Genomic DNA, 16,823 nt, shown 5'->3' with positions numbered 1-16,823 from the left:
CGAGGCCTAAGGCCACTCTGTCTGCAGGTAGAGCCTGGCTGTCCATGCCCTCTGTCTAGAGAGCCTCTACCCTCTCTTTGAGTGCTGAGTCCAACAAGACCCGCTTTGGGATGCGAAGCATCGTGCTCCCACTCCTCTGCCTGTTTGCCACTGTGAGGATCACTGGTGCATGGTCCGAGAAGGATGTCCCTGCCAGGATGCCCACTGATCCCCCGAGTCACTGAAGTGGTCACTAGTGTAGAAGCGATCTATCCGCGATAGATTCACTCCTCCCACTCTGCGGTCCGATCTAGAGAAGGCAAGACTCTCTGGAGGCCTCACAAAGCCAGAATGCTGCCATGTTTCCGAGACCCTCAAAGTCATACACTACCTCTCCCAAGTTGCTAACTCGACTCCATGTACAGTAGCATGGCTGCCTCCGATCCTGTCAGAGGGGTCCTCCAACATGTTGAAGTCCCCTCCTACACACCAATGGTCAACCTGTGGCAAAGACTCAACAATCAGTGACCAAAACTCTGCACGAGCACTCGCCACATTGGGCGCATAGATGTTCAGGAAGCCCACAAGGCCACCCTGAACCTGCAAAGTAATCCACTGAGCTCTGCCTGGCACAATAATCCCTCTGCCCACAATGGCCTGCTGCAATGAGTCCGCAATAGTCATACATACCCCACCCTGGATGCCTCCAGGTCCAAAAGCAGCTGACCAAAAGGTATCATAGCGTGCACGCAAAATCTGACCACATCGCCGAATGCGGCTCTCAGACAAATGGTGCTCCTGAAGCATAAGGAGATCAATCTCTCCTCCCACAAGGCAACGCTGAAGCTCCTGACGCAATCGGCCCCGCTGTCGCTGAAACTGGGGCCAACCTAGTCCCTGCACGTTCCACGAGACGATCCTCATGGGGAGCGAGAGAGAACAGATGCTGCCGCAGCAGCAAGACGAGCTATCTTCGAGGTTGGCTTGGATGGGGAGTAATCCGCATCCGAGCGTCCTCTAGATAGGCGAGACTGCAGTGAGTGCCTGGTCCAAGCCCAAGCAGAGCGAGCCGTGCGTAAAGCAACCTCCTCTGTCCAGGAGTCCTCATGGATGTATACATAGCAAGGCAAACACTGCGTATCAGCAAAAAAGTACACCACAATGTGTCTACATCCTGCTGAGTCTGGGGGTGTCACCGCAAACTTGGCCAGTGGCCACAAAGTCTGCAGCAAGTCTGTAACGCCAATTTCTCCCATGTGGTGAGAGAACTCAAGAACCTGTGTATGCAACCATCCCACCACTGAGTCGAGGGACCACTCTGTCTCAGTCCTACCACAGAGAGGGAAGGAGAAACCAAGTGCTGAGTCCAAGGCCTCTGTCCCCCTAGCGGCGAGGAACAAAGCGTGGACTCTGAAGCAGGCTGCCTCGTGGTCTGCTGCGGAATCGCCGAGAAAGCGAGTGAACCCGTAATCGAAGAAATCCCAGCGGCGTCGGAGGTCAATGCTCGTCAAACCACGAGGGATAGCTGCAAGAGAAGATGTCTGAATCTGCAGAGGGGGCCGCATGAAGGGCTGACCCTCTCTCGCTAGGCGACTCGTGGCAAAGGCGCTGCCAAGAGATCTCCTAGCCGCCGGCGAGGGACCTGTCTCCTGAGCCGACTGTGGTACTGAAGCAGGAAGAGGGGGAGAAGGGGCTGGGGGGGGGGGGGGGGGGGGGGGGGGGCGGGGGAGAAGAGAAACGGGGTGGGGCGACAGAGACATGGGGGGGGCGAGGTGGGGAGTGGACGGGAGCAGAGGGCGGGGGAGGGGATGAGGAGGAGGAGGGGAGATCGGAAGGCGAAGCGGCTGGCGAGGGTGAAGCGGAGGTGGAGGCTGGCGTAATGTGTCGCTGGCTGTGGCTGCGGCCCAGCCTTGGCAGGCTGGGGCTGAGGCTGAGGTGCGGGTCGTGGTCTCCTCCGTGGACAGGCCTTCGCTAGGTGGCCCATCTGTCTGCAAATGAAGCACTGGTTCGGGAGACCCGAGTACTCCACACTCTGTCTAAACCAACCCCCACTCACCCGAGGCAGAAGGATGACCTTCGGGAGCGTGTGGGTATCTCTGACCAAAACTCGAACTGAAGGGATGCCAGCCGCCTTGGCAGCTACTGATGCTGCCGTACGAGGTGTCTCCAGGACAGTCCCGATGGTGGAGCCAATCCTGGAGAGAAGTGGAAGGTACTCCCTCCGTAAACCCGGAAAGTAGACTGAGATGGGGATGTCCGCCTCCTCTACTAGCACATCCGAAGTTGGGTCAAAACCATGTCGCCACTGTCGAAAGTGGGCGCGTGATGCTCGGATGGCCAATGGACTCATAGCTATGACCTTGGAGGCCATCTCGGAAGTCTCGAACTCAATCTGGTAGTAACCCCGTCCGAGAATCTGGACATCCAAGATCTTGCCGACCTCTGCGAGGAGGCGGGCCTGGAGAAGGTCTCGTAGCTCTCCTCTGCTAGGACGGGTGCCGAGAACCTTGCAGATGACAGAAGTCGCCTGCAAGCGTTCTACCTCTGCGGCAAGGCTCGCTTGCTTTGTCGGTGAAAGAGCAAGTCGAATGGTGGGCTCAGCGGGGTCGGGCGAGGGGGCTTCAGGCGAGTCCCTCTGTGGTGAAGGTGGAGCCTCCATCTGTGTCTACTGCTAAGTCGAAGAAGCGGGCGGTGAAGAAAAAACCTGCAAACAAGTCAGCCAGGCACTTTTTCCGAAGAGAAAGTGCTGCCGAGCCAAGTGCAGAGGGCCTTCGGGAGCGAAGAGGATGGGGGGGGGGGGGGATGGGGGGACGGCGAGGACGAAGAGGGCATCCGTGCAATGTGCGGGTGCACAAGCAGCAGCGAGCGGGGGGATGGAGTGGGGAAGGCAAAGCGAGAGGAGGGCAGCGGGCTGCGGGCAGCCTTTGGGGCAGCGCGCAGATAGGGGGGGGCAGCGGGTGGGCTGAGGGGCAACGCGCAGGGGCTGAAGGGGGTGGGGGGGGTAGCGATGGCGCAGCAAGGGGGGGGCGAGCAGCAGTAGCGAGCGGGGTCTTTTTTAGTCTGGTTCTCAACAAATTGAGTGTACCACTTATCGGCTAGACTATCCAAAGTGGAAGGAAACATCAGTAGGTAAGCATCTTGATGGTTGAGAGCTCATCCTCTGCAATGAGATATAAACTCTCGTACATGGTCATCTGCATCTTCAGTGTAGAGGCTTATAAAATTCGGAAATTTGATGTTGTCTTTGGTGAGAACAGCATTTAGATAATCCTCCATGGCTGCGCGTGCCGAAGGTGGAGGTGATGGTGATGGTGGAGAAGATGGAGAGCAAGGGGGTAAGATGGGATGGGGAGAAGGCGAAGGAGCTGAGGGCTAGAGTTGGTTCCTTAGGTGACGGGTGATTGAGAGTGATATGTGAGGCCGATTGAGCAGCCGACAGAAGCAGCGGAGCCGACACAGCGGGCAGGGCCCCCTGCTCTTTACCTTAGCCTTTTTTCCGCTTCTGTAAAAGAGAGAGGAAATTGAGCGAGAGACCAGATGCAGAATGAGCCAGGGGGGAGCCACTGCTAGAAATCAGACGGGTGGAAGAGGAGGAAATTGAGCGAGAGACCAGATGCAGAATGAGCGAGGGGGGGAGCCACTGCTAGAAATCAGACGGGTGGAAGAGGAGGAGGGGAAGCATCATCGCCCCCCAGATGGCCCATCTCACCCTGATTGTGTTTCTGAGCCGCCATCAATCAAACCTGTATACAGATTATCCTCACCAGTAGCCAGCAGGTCCCTCCAATCTCCTGCTCATTCTTTGGCTTGCCACGCTTCCATCTCGTCTGAGTCTTAAATGGGGTGGCACTCCTCCACATAATAGAGCTTGGGAGGGAAGGCTTGAAGGGCGAGGGTGAAAATCGGGTGGATATTGGAGTAAGACGGCATCGGTGGTAATGTTTGGGAGGGCTCCTAAGAGGACTCACCCAGGGATTCTTAGAGTGTGCCCGAGTATGGGGTCATACATGAGCTTGTGGCAGTCTCCTGTGACTTAGAACCTTAGACTGAGACTTATCAGAGGTCCCACGGAGCATGCCAAAAATGAGAGTACCTGTAGAACAATAGTGAGTACAGTGCTCTCTGTGGTGAGGGTAACGTCCATCGCTTTAAATGAGACTTCTTAGAGGTCCCACCAGGCATGCCAAAAATGAGAGCACCTGGTACAATGCCCTCTGTGGTGAGGGTAACCTCCATCTAGTATGCTATAACCTCACTCACTCACAAGGTGCATTGCAAGACCTAGGTACAAGATACACCACACAAAAGATAACTGATGAAAAACAGTTAACTTCAGAGAAGAACAATGGAAATTGGAATACTCTGGAGCAGCATTGCTCAAAAGACAACTACAAGACCAAGACCACAACTGACAACTAGTTGGCAACACTCAGTTTCAGACCAAGACTCAGACACAATTACAATGGGGGTGCAGAGGCTGATGTGCAATGGCTAAGTGCAGTGAGTGCCCGAGTGACTCAGTAGACACTAGGCGAGTAGTACCCAAGGGGGAGGAGTATCCGAAGGGTGAGCAATACCCCAAGGGAGAGTGTTCCCCTTGGGCAGAGGCTTCACAACTAAGTGACTCTACGTAGTGATGATAGGACTAGTGATACCCCTAGTCCCAGATATATCCTCTAAATATCTAGACTTGTGGTTGGCTAAATCTCCATTGGCTACCGGAGGTTGGTGATAAGGTAGGTTTGTCCACATGGCTAGCGTCCCCTAGTCCACAGGATAAAAGCTCATCCTTGGCCCACACTTCTAAAGGTTGTCCTTGCCCCTTGGGTCCACTTTTGTATGGTTGGCTAGAGCACCTTTCTAGGTAGTCACACCCTCGTGGAATCACTCTCCAATCACTTTCCTTCTATTTTTCCCCAAGTAGACTTCAACTCTCAATTTGAAGAACCCTACACCATGTAGTTGGCTACACTCGTGACTCCCCTTCCTTGCTCCTTCTCATGAGTTCCCTCCTCCCTTTTTCCTCATACTCACATGGTGGCGGGCTTGGTTGCAACCCGAGTCACTCTCTCCCTCATTTCCAGTGAAGCAGTAGAGCGCGCTTGTTGGACCATGCTTGGCGCACTCTGTGTATGTGTGTGGGCGCGTGCGTGCGTGCGTGCAGGTCTTGAGTTCAACTCTCCTCGTCGGATAGATCTTTAAGGTCTCTTGGGATAGTTTCCTACGACGTTAAAGTAATCTTCTTCTCGAGTGTCTGTGTGTCTGTGTGCGCGCTAATAAAAAGAGGAAAATGGTATAACCTTTCTATCACCCAAGTGTGGTAGATTGGTTATGCCATTTCCCTCTTGAATAACAGTTCTTGAGTTCAACTCTCCTCGTTGGCGGATAGATCTTTAAGGTCTCTTGGGATAGTTTCCTACGACGTTAAAATACTCTCGTGTGTGTGTCTGTGTGTGTTGGTGTGTGTGTGTGTGTGTGCGCTAATAAAAACAGGAAAATGGTATAATCTTTCTATCACCCAAGTGTGGTAGATTGGTTATGCCATTTCCCTCTTAAATAACAGGTCTTGAGTTCAACTCTTCTCCTCGGATAGTTCTTTAAGGTCTCTTGGGATAGTTTCCTACGACGTTAATATACTCTTCTTCTCGGGTGTGTGTGTGTGCGCGCTAATAAAAAGAGGAAAATGTTATAACCTTTCTATCACCCAAGTGTGTTAGGATAGTTTCCTATGGCGTTAAAATACTCTTCTTCTCGGGGTGTGTGTGTGTGAATAAAGGCAAAGGGAAACAATTACAATTGTTTGCACTTTCTGATTCTCCAAATATTGAAGACAAAGGAAAAGAACAGGTTTCAACCTCTCAAACTTGGATAGTGTCCAAGAAACCCGCTAAAGCGGCTACAACCCGTATTCTGGCATCTTCTCGTAATTATGTGCCCCCTTTGAAGAATGTTGCTCATAAAAAACTCCCTTGTAATGACAACACTTCTTTGGCTGAAGCTTGGGACAAGGTTGTTCGCTTTGACAAGGAAGTTGTTGCAGGAGACGCCTCTTCATCGTAAGGTGCCTTTATTTTCAATCATACGGTCGAGGTCTTGACCCACCTCCTCAGGTACCTACAGCTGGGAAGGATGTGTCGATGAGTACTTGTACTTGAGTTCTCTCCCTTTTTCTCGTTTCCTCGCCCACTGTATATACCATATAGAATGCATAGTTCTTTGAATTGCATCTCCTATAATGTGCGTGGGTTATGCAATCACAAGAAGTGGCGGCTTACCTGGCACTATGTACATAGATGTAAAGCGGACATTGTGGTTCTTCAAGAGCATAACCAACATCAATTTGCAGGACAGACTTCTTACTTTGCGAGCTACTGGATATCTTATGCAGGATGAGCTGGCTATTCTGGAGTGCTTATCCTTGTTCGACATGAACTCTTCCCGACCTTGGCCTTCAATGACCCGGTTGGGAGATGGATGGTCATCCAATGTATTGTTAATGGGGAAGTTTTCAAATTTGGAGGATTATATGTATACACAGCTTCTGCAGATATGGCACGGTTGTGGAGTGCTATCTCCTCTTAGTGTTGGCGTTCCAGTGCATTTCTCTATGGGGATTTTAATAATGCACCAAACCTTGCGGATAATACTACTGGGCATTTTCACATGCTTCATATGGAACGGCAATCATGGGATCAGTTTATGTTGACATGTAATTGGCTTGATTTGTGGCCCTTTTTGTATGCGGCTGATCCAGGATTCACTTTTCAGCATAATGCTCAATCTATGTATCGCGCTCGGCTGGATCGCTAGTATCTTTTTCACATGCAACAGTATGATGACTTTGTATGTGAGATGAGGATTGATTATGCCACGTGTCTCTCGGATCATTTTCCCATATGCTTGAAACTTCATTTTGGCTCTTTTGATGTCAATGATTGCTTATCCAAGAAGAGACTTTTGCATGTCAATAATGCTTATCTCAAGCATGAGCTTTTTCGCGCTATAATTGTGGATATCATCCCGCCTTTGATCTCTCAGATGTATGATGATATGGACATAGCCTGATTCCGCTTTGTTATGCGTGTTCAATGTGTTATCCAGGATTATGGCAGGGATTATTTGTCACAATTAAGGGACAAGTTAATGTTAATCACACAAAGGATTCTTGTAGCAGATTAATGCTCTTGGCTAATCATTCTTCTCTTACTGAGACTAAATAACTGAGTTGCTTTCTTCTCGCACTATGTTATGACAAATGATGAGAGGAAATTGGCCACATGGCTGACTCAAGCTCGTCAACAGGCTTTTGCAAATAAAGGATGTGCTTCTAAACAATTCTTCCAGCATTTGCATCACTCCAGGCAGTCTCAAGCTATACGGAGAGTTAAATTACCGTCAAGGGAGAGGACCTCCGCTTTACGGGAGCTAGCACTAGCCCTACACTCTCATTATGGCAAGATTTTTGAGACCCCTTCTTCTCCCACGAGAGAAGCTCGCCAAGCGTGTCACATGTTTCTATCGCATATTACTCCCATTCTTTTGATGCAGCAGGCTGAAGAATTGGAAGCTGTTTTCACTGAGTCGGAATTGTCTGCTAGCTTGCTTGATTTGGGTTGGTGGACAGCTCCTGGTTGGGATGGTCTCTCTGTGGAATTTTTCTTGTCTTTCTGGGATTATTTGAAGTTGCCTTTGTTGTTCATGATGAATACAGCTTGGGAATTGCCCTCCTCTTGGAAAGGAGGTTTGCTCAAGTTGGTACCTAAGCATGCATTGTGTGAAGAATTCTCTCATTGGCGGCCTATTACACTCATGCCTGTGGTATATAAATCAATGGAAAAAATGCTTGTTAACCAACTCAAGTGCTTTCTGCATGAAGGCTTGCATCAATCTCAATACGGCTTCATTCCACGATGTCAAATTACTGATAACCTCGCGAATGTTATCATTGGTATGGAATATGCAAAATATACTCGACAGGATGTCTTGGTTATACAGGTTGACATTGAAAAGGCATTTGATACTATCCTTTGGGATTATATTGCGGATACCATGCAACACCTGGGATTTGGGCCTAGGCTATCCCGTGTCGTGCTTTTCTTGTATGCACACGACACTTCTGCAGGCTTGTTGGATGGATCTCTCAGAGATCTTGGCCTTCGGGACGGTCGGTAAGGCAAGGATGCCCTCTTAGTGCTTTGCTTTATGCGATCGCTACTTACCCCTTGTTTATGTATTTGAATTCCTTGACTTCCACTAGTAGATTACATGGCTTGACATTACCTTATGGATGACAGTTTACTGGTTAGGCCTATGCGGATGACTGTTTGTTTATGCCTCGCAATCACTATGATGATGTACAACAAATTATGCATACTCTTCACTTGTTTGGATTGGCAACAGGTCTCAAAGTTAACTTTTGTAAATCCAAGCTATTGCCTCTGAAAGAGTGTGACTAGCATAGGATATTGTGTCTTGGGGAGATTGTTCCTCCGCACGTTCTGGTTCGCCATTTGGGTTATCTGCTGGGTTGGAATGTATCGGCTATGCAGAAACTGGATTGGGTGCTTCAACATCTGCATTCCAAGTTAAATTATTGGAAACTGTCCACGTGGCCACTTCGTGTGCGTCTCAGGATTGTCCAATGCATCCTTGTGGCTTATGTGCAGTTTTGCTTGCCTTTGCTATCCTGCCTCGGTTGCGCTTGCAGTCCCTCATGTCCAGTATTTTAGAGCATTTTTGGTGGACCTCGTCTAGCACGAAGGGTCTTCAGCTTCTATCTATGGACAAGCTGTGTTCTCCCAAGCAGCTTGCAGGGTTAAATATTTTGGACTTGCGACGTCATGTTTTGGCTCGGAAAGCTATGCTATTGTCAGTTTTGGTGGAGCAGCAGCAACCTTGGGCTCTCATGGTGACACATTTGTGTACACACATTGTCACCCCATCTTTTGGTCATTGAAACCGACCTATTGGGATGTTTTTGGGAAGCTTGAAGGACACATTCTTGGATGTCCCTTTACTTCTTCTCTCATTGTTGATTGGAAGGTTGTCACTTCGCATTTGGCTTGGCATGGTGGACAATCTTCTGTGGGTAACTCCCTTCTTTTGGAGAGTCTGCATTGGAGCAGGGCCTTCGCTTCGACTTTGGTTCAATGGTCTTCTCGCCAAGCGTATTTTCTTTCCCAAAGAGGAATCTGTCAGGTGCATCAGGTAGTTGATGACTTGGGTTATGTTCTTTTGTTCGTTGATGCTGTGTCTCGCTTTCGGTTGGGTCCTCACTATTCTCTTCTCTGGCAGGAAATTCAAAGGATGCTTGTTGATCACTCACCCATTCCTCCTTTGGATGTGGACTCCCGCTTCTCTGATTGGAATTTGGCTACAACCAGATTGGACTGCATTTCAGCTCTGGCAATGTCTATGCCATCATTCAGTCTGATGTATGGATTGTGCATCATGGTTATTAGCTGTGGTCGCTTTCCGAGTCATCCTTGTGGTGGCAACTCGCATTTGGCAGAGTCATCTACCTTTGAAGGAACGTGTTTTCTTGTGGCGCTGCTTGGTGGGAGCTCTACCTGTTGGGAGTGTGTTACATGCACGGCATATTGCCCCTTCCCGCTGCCTAAGATGCCTTGAAGTTGAGGAGACCGTGCCACACTTACTCTGGCGTTGTCGCCACTTCAAAGATTTCATTCGGCAAGTGTCAACTGCTCTTTGGCTGCATTTTCCTTCTGGCACTTTTCACAGACACTTTTGGCTTTTTGGAGCGCTCCAATCACCACAATCTCAGTTTGCGGTGTTCTTTAGCTGGGTCAGATTTTAGACTCTGTGGGCCATCTGGCACCATAGGAACTCCTTAATGTTCCAAGGCACTTATGTTGACCCCTTTCCCTATTTCAAATTATTTCTTGGTCAAGCGTTGCATTTCGCTTATGACGCTGGAGACATCACTCTTGATACCTACAGGATTTACTTTGACTGTTTCTAATCTGTGCTCCGCTTATTGTATCCCTTTCTTTCTGTGGGTTTTCCTCGCTTTGAGGTTTCCCACCTGTAAATTCTATCAAACAAGATTTACCCAAAAAAAAAAAGTGTGCTAATAAAAAGAGGAAAATGGTATAGCCTTTCTATCACCCAAGTGTGGTAGATTGGTTATGCCATTTCCCTCTTGAATAACAGGTCTTGAGTTCAACTCTCCTTGTCGGATAGATCTTTAAGGTCTCTTGGGACAGTTTCCTGCGATGTTAAAATACTCTTCTTCTCGGGTGTGTGTGTGTGTGTGTGTGTGTGTTGTGCGTGTGCGTGTGTTTGTTATGCAAGTTGAAATTGTAAAGGCCTTTGACACTGTACAGTGGGACTTCATTGTTGCCACAATGAGGTGCCTAGGGTTCGGTCCCAAATTGGCCAATGTGGTTTATTTCTTGTATGCTTGTTGTACGTCTTCGGGGATCCCAGAAGGTGAATTAACTGAATCTTGGCCTCTTGGTTGTTCGGTCAGGCAGGGTTGCCCCCTTAGTGCTATGTTGTATGCTATTGCCACTCACCCCTTATTGATTTATCTTGATCACCTGACCTCTGTTGAGCGTCTTCATGGTTTGTGGTTACCCTTGGCTCGTACCTTCATTGGCCAGGCTCGTAATCAGCAGGCTGATGTCGAAGTGATTATGGAAGCCTCGGAATTGTTTGGAAATGCGGTTGGACTTAGAGTCAACTTTTATAAATCAAAGCTTCTGCCTCTTCGTTCTTGTGATTGGCATAGTCTATTGTGGCTAGGTGAGATTGTTTCTCCAAATGTGATTACTAGGCATTTGGGTTATCCAATTGGATGGAATGTCACTCACTCTCAGAATGTGGATTGGGTAACGTTTGAATGTCAAATTGCAGTATTGGAAGTTATCTACTTGGCCATTACATGTTTGCCTACGAATTGTTCAGAGTATCCTGATGGCATATGTTCAGTTCTTTTTGCCACCACTGATGCACTGGCCTCGTTGTCATCTTGATTCTCTTGTGTCAGACATTTTGTCCCATTTGTGGTGGACCCATGCTAAAAAAAAAGGCTTGCGCTTGATGTCGATGGAGAAGCTTTGCACTCATAAACGTCTTGGTGGTCTTAATATCTTGGACTTGCGCAAGCACGTTCTTGCTAGGAAAGCTATGTTGTTGCCTACACTTGCGCAACAAATTCAGCCTTGGATTGTGATGTTTGCATACCTCGGTCAGCATGTTGTTACTTCCTCATTTGGCCATTGGCAATCATCTATCTAGGAGGTGGTATTTGGCAAGATGGAAGGGCACATTCCTAGATGTCCTCTTGCTTCCACTTTGGTATCTGCCTCGAAAGAGGTTACGATTCATCTCTCATGAAATGCTCGGCAGGAAGGTGATTTGATTCGTTTGGAGAGTCTCCATTGGAGTCGGGCATTCTCTCTTATGTCTACATATGTCATTGCACAGTGTTCTATGAGATACGGGGGCGTTTCCACTGCTTATTTAGAGAGGGTTTTGGTCCTCTATCTAGGGTCATGAGTTATGAGGATCAGAGATGTCTTGGACTATATCTACTTGAGTTACACAGGTATAGAGACACTTTACTGGGGAGAGCTAGAGAGAGGCAGTCCCAGAGACACATTACAGATTTCTTTTCACTAGATATGGGACAGCCAGAGGAGCAGCCACCACTGCAGAGCTCGTCCCACACTCATTCGACCACTACTGGCACTCTCATCGACCGAGCATTGGAGCTACAGAGATACAGACGACCGCGACTGAGGAGGGGAGCTACACAGCATCGACGGAGACTACAACAGAAGATTCGAGCCATACTCTCTCGACATCCAGAGTGCAGATGAGGATGGATCCTCACCATTTCTTCCATCTTTGTTTCACACACTGTTACATCCAGTTTACCGGGTACCTATTGTATCAGCTGCTACACCCACGTAGTTTTAGATTGTAGTAGTAGTAGTAGTATTTTGTTCCACTTCTAGTTCTTTTCTAGTTCTTTTGTACCCAGACATGGTATTAGATTCACTATTTTGTAACTGATTGGTCTCATAGGTCATTTTGGCCTTTTGAAGACGTTAATATAACATTTCATTTCATTTCATTTCTTACTTTGGTTGACCGCTCGCCTCTCTAGGCTTACTTTCTCTTTTGTCGTGGCATTCGTGTGGTTTGAGAATGTAGTTGATGAGGCCGGATATACTTTTGAGTTTCCCTTCGCCGCTCGCCGTTTTGGATTGGGCATGCATTACCGTCAGTTTTGGAGAGAACTTCAAAACATGTTTCTCGTAGGCAATCATTACGATTTGCTTTGGAAGTTGGTGATATCACTGCGGTGGGTTTCCTCGTTTCGAGGTTTCCCACTAGTAAATTAATCGAATCGATTTACAAAAAAAAAAGTGTGTGCTAATAAAAAGAGGAAAATGGTATAACCTTTCTATCACCCAAGTGTGGTAGATTGGTTATGCCATTCGCCTCTTGAATAATAGGTCTTCAGTTCAACTCTCTTCGTCGGATACATCTTTAAGGTCTCTTGGGATAGTTTCCTACGACGTTAAAATAATCTTCTTCTTCTTCGTCATTAGACTCATTCGTCAGGATCTTATATAGACTCATTCGTCAGGATCTTATATACGGAGATCACTAGACTCATTCGTCAGGATCTTATATAGTTGGACACCAGGAGGACATGGGTAGAGCCGATGCAGGAGTTGGGCACGAAGATGGCTTTCTACAAAGAGCATCTTCTCCAACTTTCGGGAGATGGGTTTGTGATTCGTCTGATCTACATGGACACTCATTTGTCTCATGGTCTGCGATGTGCTATTGGTCAGATTCGCATATCCTCACACCAGCTGGAGATTGAGACGGGTAGATTTAGAGGGATACCACCGGAGTCTAGGATATGCCAACTATGCGATAGAGAGCCAGAGACAGAGCTACACTACATATGCTACTGCACTGTGTATTATGAGATACGAGGGTGCTTCCATTGCTTATTCAAGGAGGGTTTTGGACCCCTAGATAGAGTCATGAGGTATCAGGATCATAGATGCCTTGGCTTATATCTACTTGAGCTACATCGACATAGAGAGAGTCTGCTGAGGAGACATGGAGTACGACAGCCACAGAGACAGATCAGAGATTTCTTTGGATCGAGGGAGCCAGGAGACCAACCACCAGCACAGGGTTGTACCCACATTCATACCAGAGGCACCCTCATTGACAGGGCGATTGAGCTCGGGAGATCGAGACGACCACGACCGAGACACAGGAGCACACTCCATCGACGGAGACTGCAGCAGAGGATCAAAGGCATTCTAGCACGACACCCAGAGTGTCATTGAGGGCCTATTCTATATTTCACATTTCACACTTCATTTTTCATTTTTCACATTTTACATTTAGTACTTTTTGTACTTGTACTTCAGACATTGTATTAGATTCACCACTTTGTATCTGATGGTCTCATAGGTCATTTTGGCCTTTTTGAAGACGTTAATATAACATTTCATTTCATTTCTCTCTCTCTCTCTCTCTCTCTCTCTCTCTCTCTCTCTCTCTAAAAAAGTACATCGCTGATTCTCTATTACTTTGGTCCCATGTAGCCTCCCAAAAGGTGCTACCGATAGTGAAGTAAATCTGATACAACCGCCCAGAGGCAAAGTACAAGGCTGCTTGAAGGCATAGAACCTTTAAAGAGCTGAGGCCTATCTTCATCTTTGCCATTTTTTGTGATTGAAAATCCTATAAATAATTGTATATAATCACCTCTCTCTACCTGCTGGGCCATGTGGGCTAACCTGCTAGGCTAGGGCCATGTAGCCCAAGTAAGCACCATGCATTTTTTATATGAGGCCAAGGAACTGCCATAAGCACCACCTACCCACTGTGACTATTCTAGTCTGGCTTTGTATTAACCATAACCTAAACGGCCTTTGCAACCTATAAAAGCAGGCCATTGGCATACTCTACGGTGTCAATGAGAACACACACAGGAGAATAGCACAAGGCATTTGGGATGGGTTTCACCATAACACTCTCCAAGGGGGAGGGGGCTCACAGTTACACACGTGGGTGTTGACAGAAGATACAAGCACACAGTGCTCACCATGATAGGCATTGGGTTATGAGAGTCATTGACGTGCGGGCATGCTAGAAGAATTATTCAATTCACTGGGTAATCAGAGAGGAATATAAGAGGAGAAGCGTGAGGCAATAAGCACCAGGCATGCACCACAATTTGGGGAGTTTACAACACTCGAGCATCATGGCGAAATAACCACTAGCACCTCTCTACCCATCCCTTGAAAGACTTGCTTTGAACCATATGACAAGCGCGAAATTGTAGCCGCTGCACTCTTGCCTTCCTTATCACTGGGGCGTGTCACTTTTTTCCATTCTATGAATATAAATCCACCAAGGTTTCCCTATGCCTTTACTCTCTCGGGCTCTCGTGTGGTATTGATAATCTTATGCTGTTCATGATATTTTGTTCATGGGGTGAATTTTCATAAATCACTAGCACCATTGCCCTCTCTCCTTTGAGAATTATGGTCTCTACGTATTGATGCTTGTTTTGGGAGATGCATGGCTGCATGATGTTGCTTTGTGGCTGTGGATGATTCTTTCTCCCTCTTTTTCTCTCTCACAGTGATATTAGGTGATTTGGATGCCACCCTGCCACCCCACGGAATGCCCTCATTGAAATTGGTGCTGATTTGTACGTCGCTTGCGTCCTAGCCATAGTGGAAGCTAGGTTTTGCCCCTTATCTGCTAGGCATAGGTGTTTGACATAGCCTTATGAGGTGGAGACGATAGGACAGGGCGTGTAGAGGGCACAGGATACCCGACAATCCTGGCTTTCCTAGCTATAGTGAATTTGCAGTGTGGGAGAGATTATGTATGACACTGCGGTTGACCAATGTACGGCATCATGAGCTTTTTCTGAGACAATCGAGAAGGGGGTGGGGGCTTGGAGTTTTTCTGATCTGATCGGCGCCTTGGGGTTTTAACTTATTGCACATAGATCGCTTTTGTGGGGTGGGGGTGGGGGTTGGAGTGTGTGTGTGTGTGTGCGTGTGCGCGTGCATTGCCTCACTATAGAGGCCAGACAGGATATCTACCTTGAGGAGGGGCTACATGATTTTCTATAGGCAAGCATCTCGATGGACTTTGGATCAAAACTCTTTGTATTGCCACTCAAATTTTGAGGTGTTGGAGAAAGCAAATGTAGTGTTGGGTGTTCACTGGGCTATGAATGTACATTCAATTTTTGTACAACCAAGCATGTTTTTTTTGCATGAAGTCTTTTGATCTACATTTTTCATATTCAATAGCTCAAGCTATTTTAATTTTGGTTAAATGTTGAGGCTATGGCCAGTTTCAAATTTAGAGGGGATTTTGAATAGGGTCTCAAAGCTTTTGATTTGGAAACTTGGGAGGTCCTTGGCTTATAACGTCTTATGTCTTGTGCTTTATTTCATCCAGTTTTCATCTTTTTTTAGTCAAGGAAAAGGAAGTTTATAGTTTGAAAGTAAAATTTCTTGAATTGAGATACTGAAAGTTTTGATATGGTGTCTGCAGCAATTGCCATAATCAGGCCTTTGTTCTTGGAAAATGAGAAGCTTTGCGATGATAAAGACAAACAGATTGCGTTGTTTGGTCAGGTCAAGTGTGCAGAGGATATGGAGCTTTTGAAATCTTTATCTTGTGAAACCGACATCATGGTGATGGACGCACTTGAATGGCAGGTTGTCAGATGGTGTTTTAAGCACTGTGATCACCACTCGGATTGCATCTTAAACTTACTTATACCTGTCAGCTTCGACTTATTGATGCAGATTATCAACTCGGAAAACTTGGTGGCCTCATTTCAGAGCACACAGACCTCTCTTTATGCAATTGCAAGGAGTGCAAAAGAAGCCCAAGTTTGTTTTGAGGTGATTTTTAACTGACTTTTCTTAAGCGATAGGGTAAGCGGTAAGAGCAAGTATGTGCTCTTATAATATAGGCGTGTAATTCTTCTTTGTGAGGACACGAAAATGAAGAAACACTTTGTTCATGTCCTTAGAGGCGAGCCAAACAGTCTGTGATACAAATCTGATGTACTCATGTCAATGTTATTCAAGATAATGTGTGAGATTACACAAAAGCATGTGCTACTAGATGTGGCCAATTTATGGAGACACCCATCCTGGATTGTGTCCTATGAACCCTATTACTAATTCGGTATATAGAGCATAAGGCCAATTTTCTTATCTACATGAATATGGCATGGTGCTCATTGGCAATGGGAATACAGTGACTTGTTGCCGTTGTTGAGAAGCGATGGGTTGTTGACATTGCGTCATGATGCAGCAAAGCTCTTGATCTTTTTCATATCTACTAGGAGAGTTGGGGCCCTCAATGGCATAGTTGACGTCCCGGCGGGTAAGTAACTTTGCTCTTGTGGCATGGATGCTGGCTGTTAAAAAGAGGTTGGCAAGTAATTTTTACACTGTTGAGAGTGCTTGCAAGGCTGCATTTCTATGGCACTTTCTTGGAAGCAGTAGCTGACCTACAACAGGTCAAGGTACCAGAGAAAACGCTAGTAAAAAAAGAAAAGCTTACCGTAGAGACTATCTTGAAGAATACCTTCCAACAAGTGCCGCTCTATGACATGCTGCTGCTAGATGCGGGTTTTTGAAGTGACACCCTTGCCGTTATTCAATCACTTTACCTCGGAGCAGGGCCTAGAGGTGGGCACCTTCCAGTGCAACCATCAGAGTCCTATATGAGATCCTACCCTGCTGTTCCCCTCATTGATTATAGAAGCCCTCGTCTCATCGTGTCAATCTTGGGGC

At 47.2% G+C, this 16,823-nt stretch overlaps 1 protein-coding gene across 5 annotated transcripts in view; it reads left to right on the top strand.

The window, feature by feature from the left end:
- LOC147436805 (3-dehydroquinate synthase) overlaps nucleotides 1-16,823 on the top strand; it is a 185,366-nt gene that overhangs the window by 69,117 nt on the left and 99,426 nt on the right. For 4 of the 5 annotated variants that reach the window (XM_086486219.1, XM_086486216.1, XM_086486217.1 and 1 more), the window contains exons 3-4: nucleotides 15,565-15,731; nucleotides 15,822-15,920. In XM_086486219.1, coding sequence (XP_086342345.1) covers nucleotides 15,565-15,731; nucleotides 15,822-15,920 — 266 coding nt within the window. Of the gene's footprint in view, nucleotides 1-15,551; nucleotides 15,732-15,821; nucleotides 15,921-16,823 lie in introns of those variants that run through there. The other variant, XM_086486220.1, reaches the window with a different exon arrangement.

This window comes from Adiantum capillus-veneris, chromosome 17 (genome assembly GCF_014529385.1).
Source record: "Adiantum capillus-veneris isolate H3 chromosome 17, ASM1452938v2, whole genome shotgun sequence".
Classification (NCBI taxonomy): domain Eukaryota; kingdom Viridiplantae; phylum Streptophyta; class Polypodiopsida; order Polypodiales; family Pteridaceae; genus Adiantum; species Adiantum capillus-veneris.
This window is presented reverse-complemented; position numbering and strand designations above follow the sequence as displayed.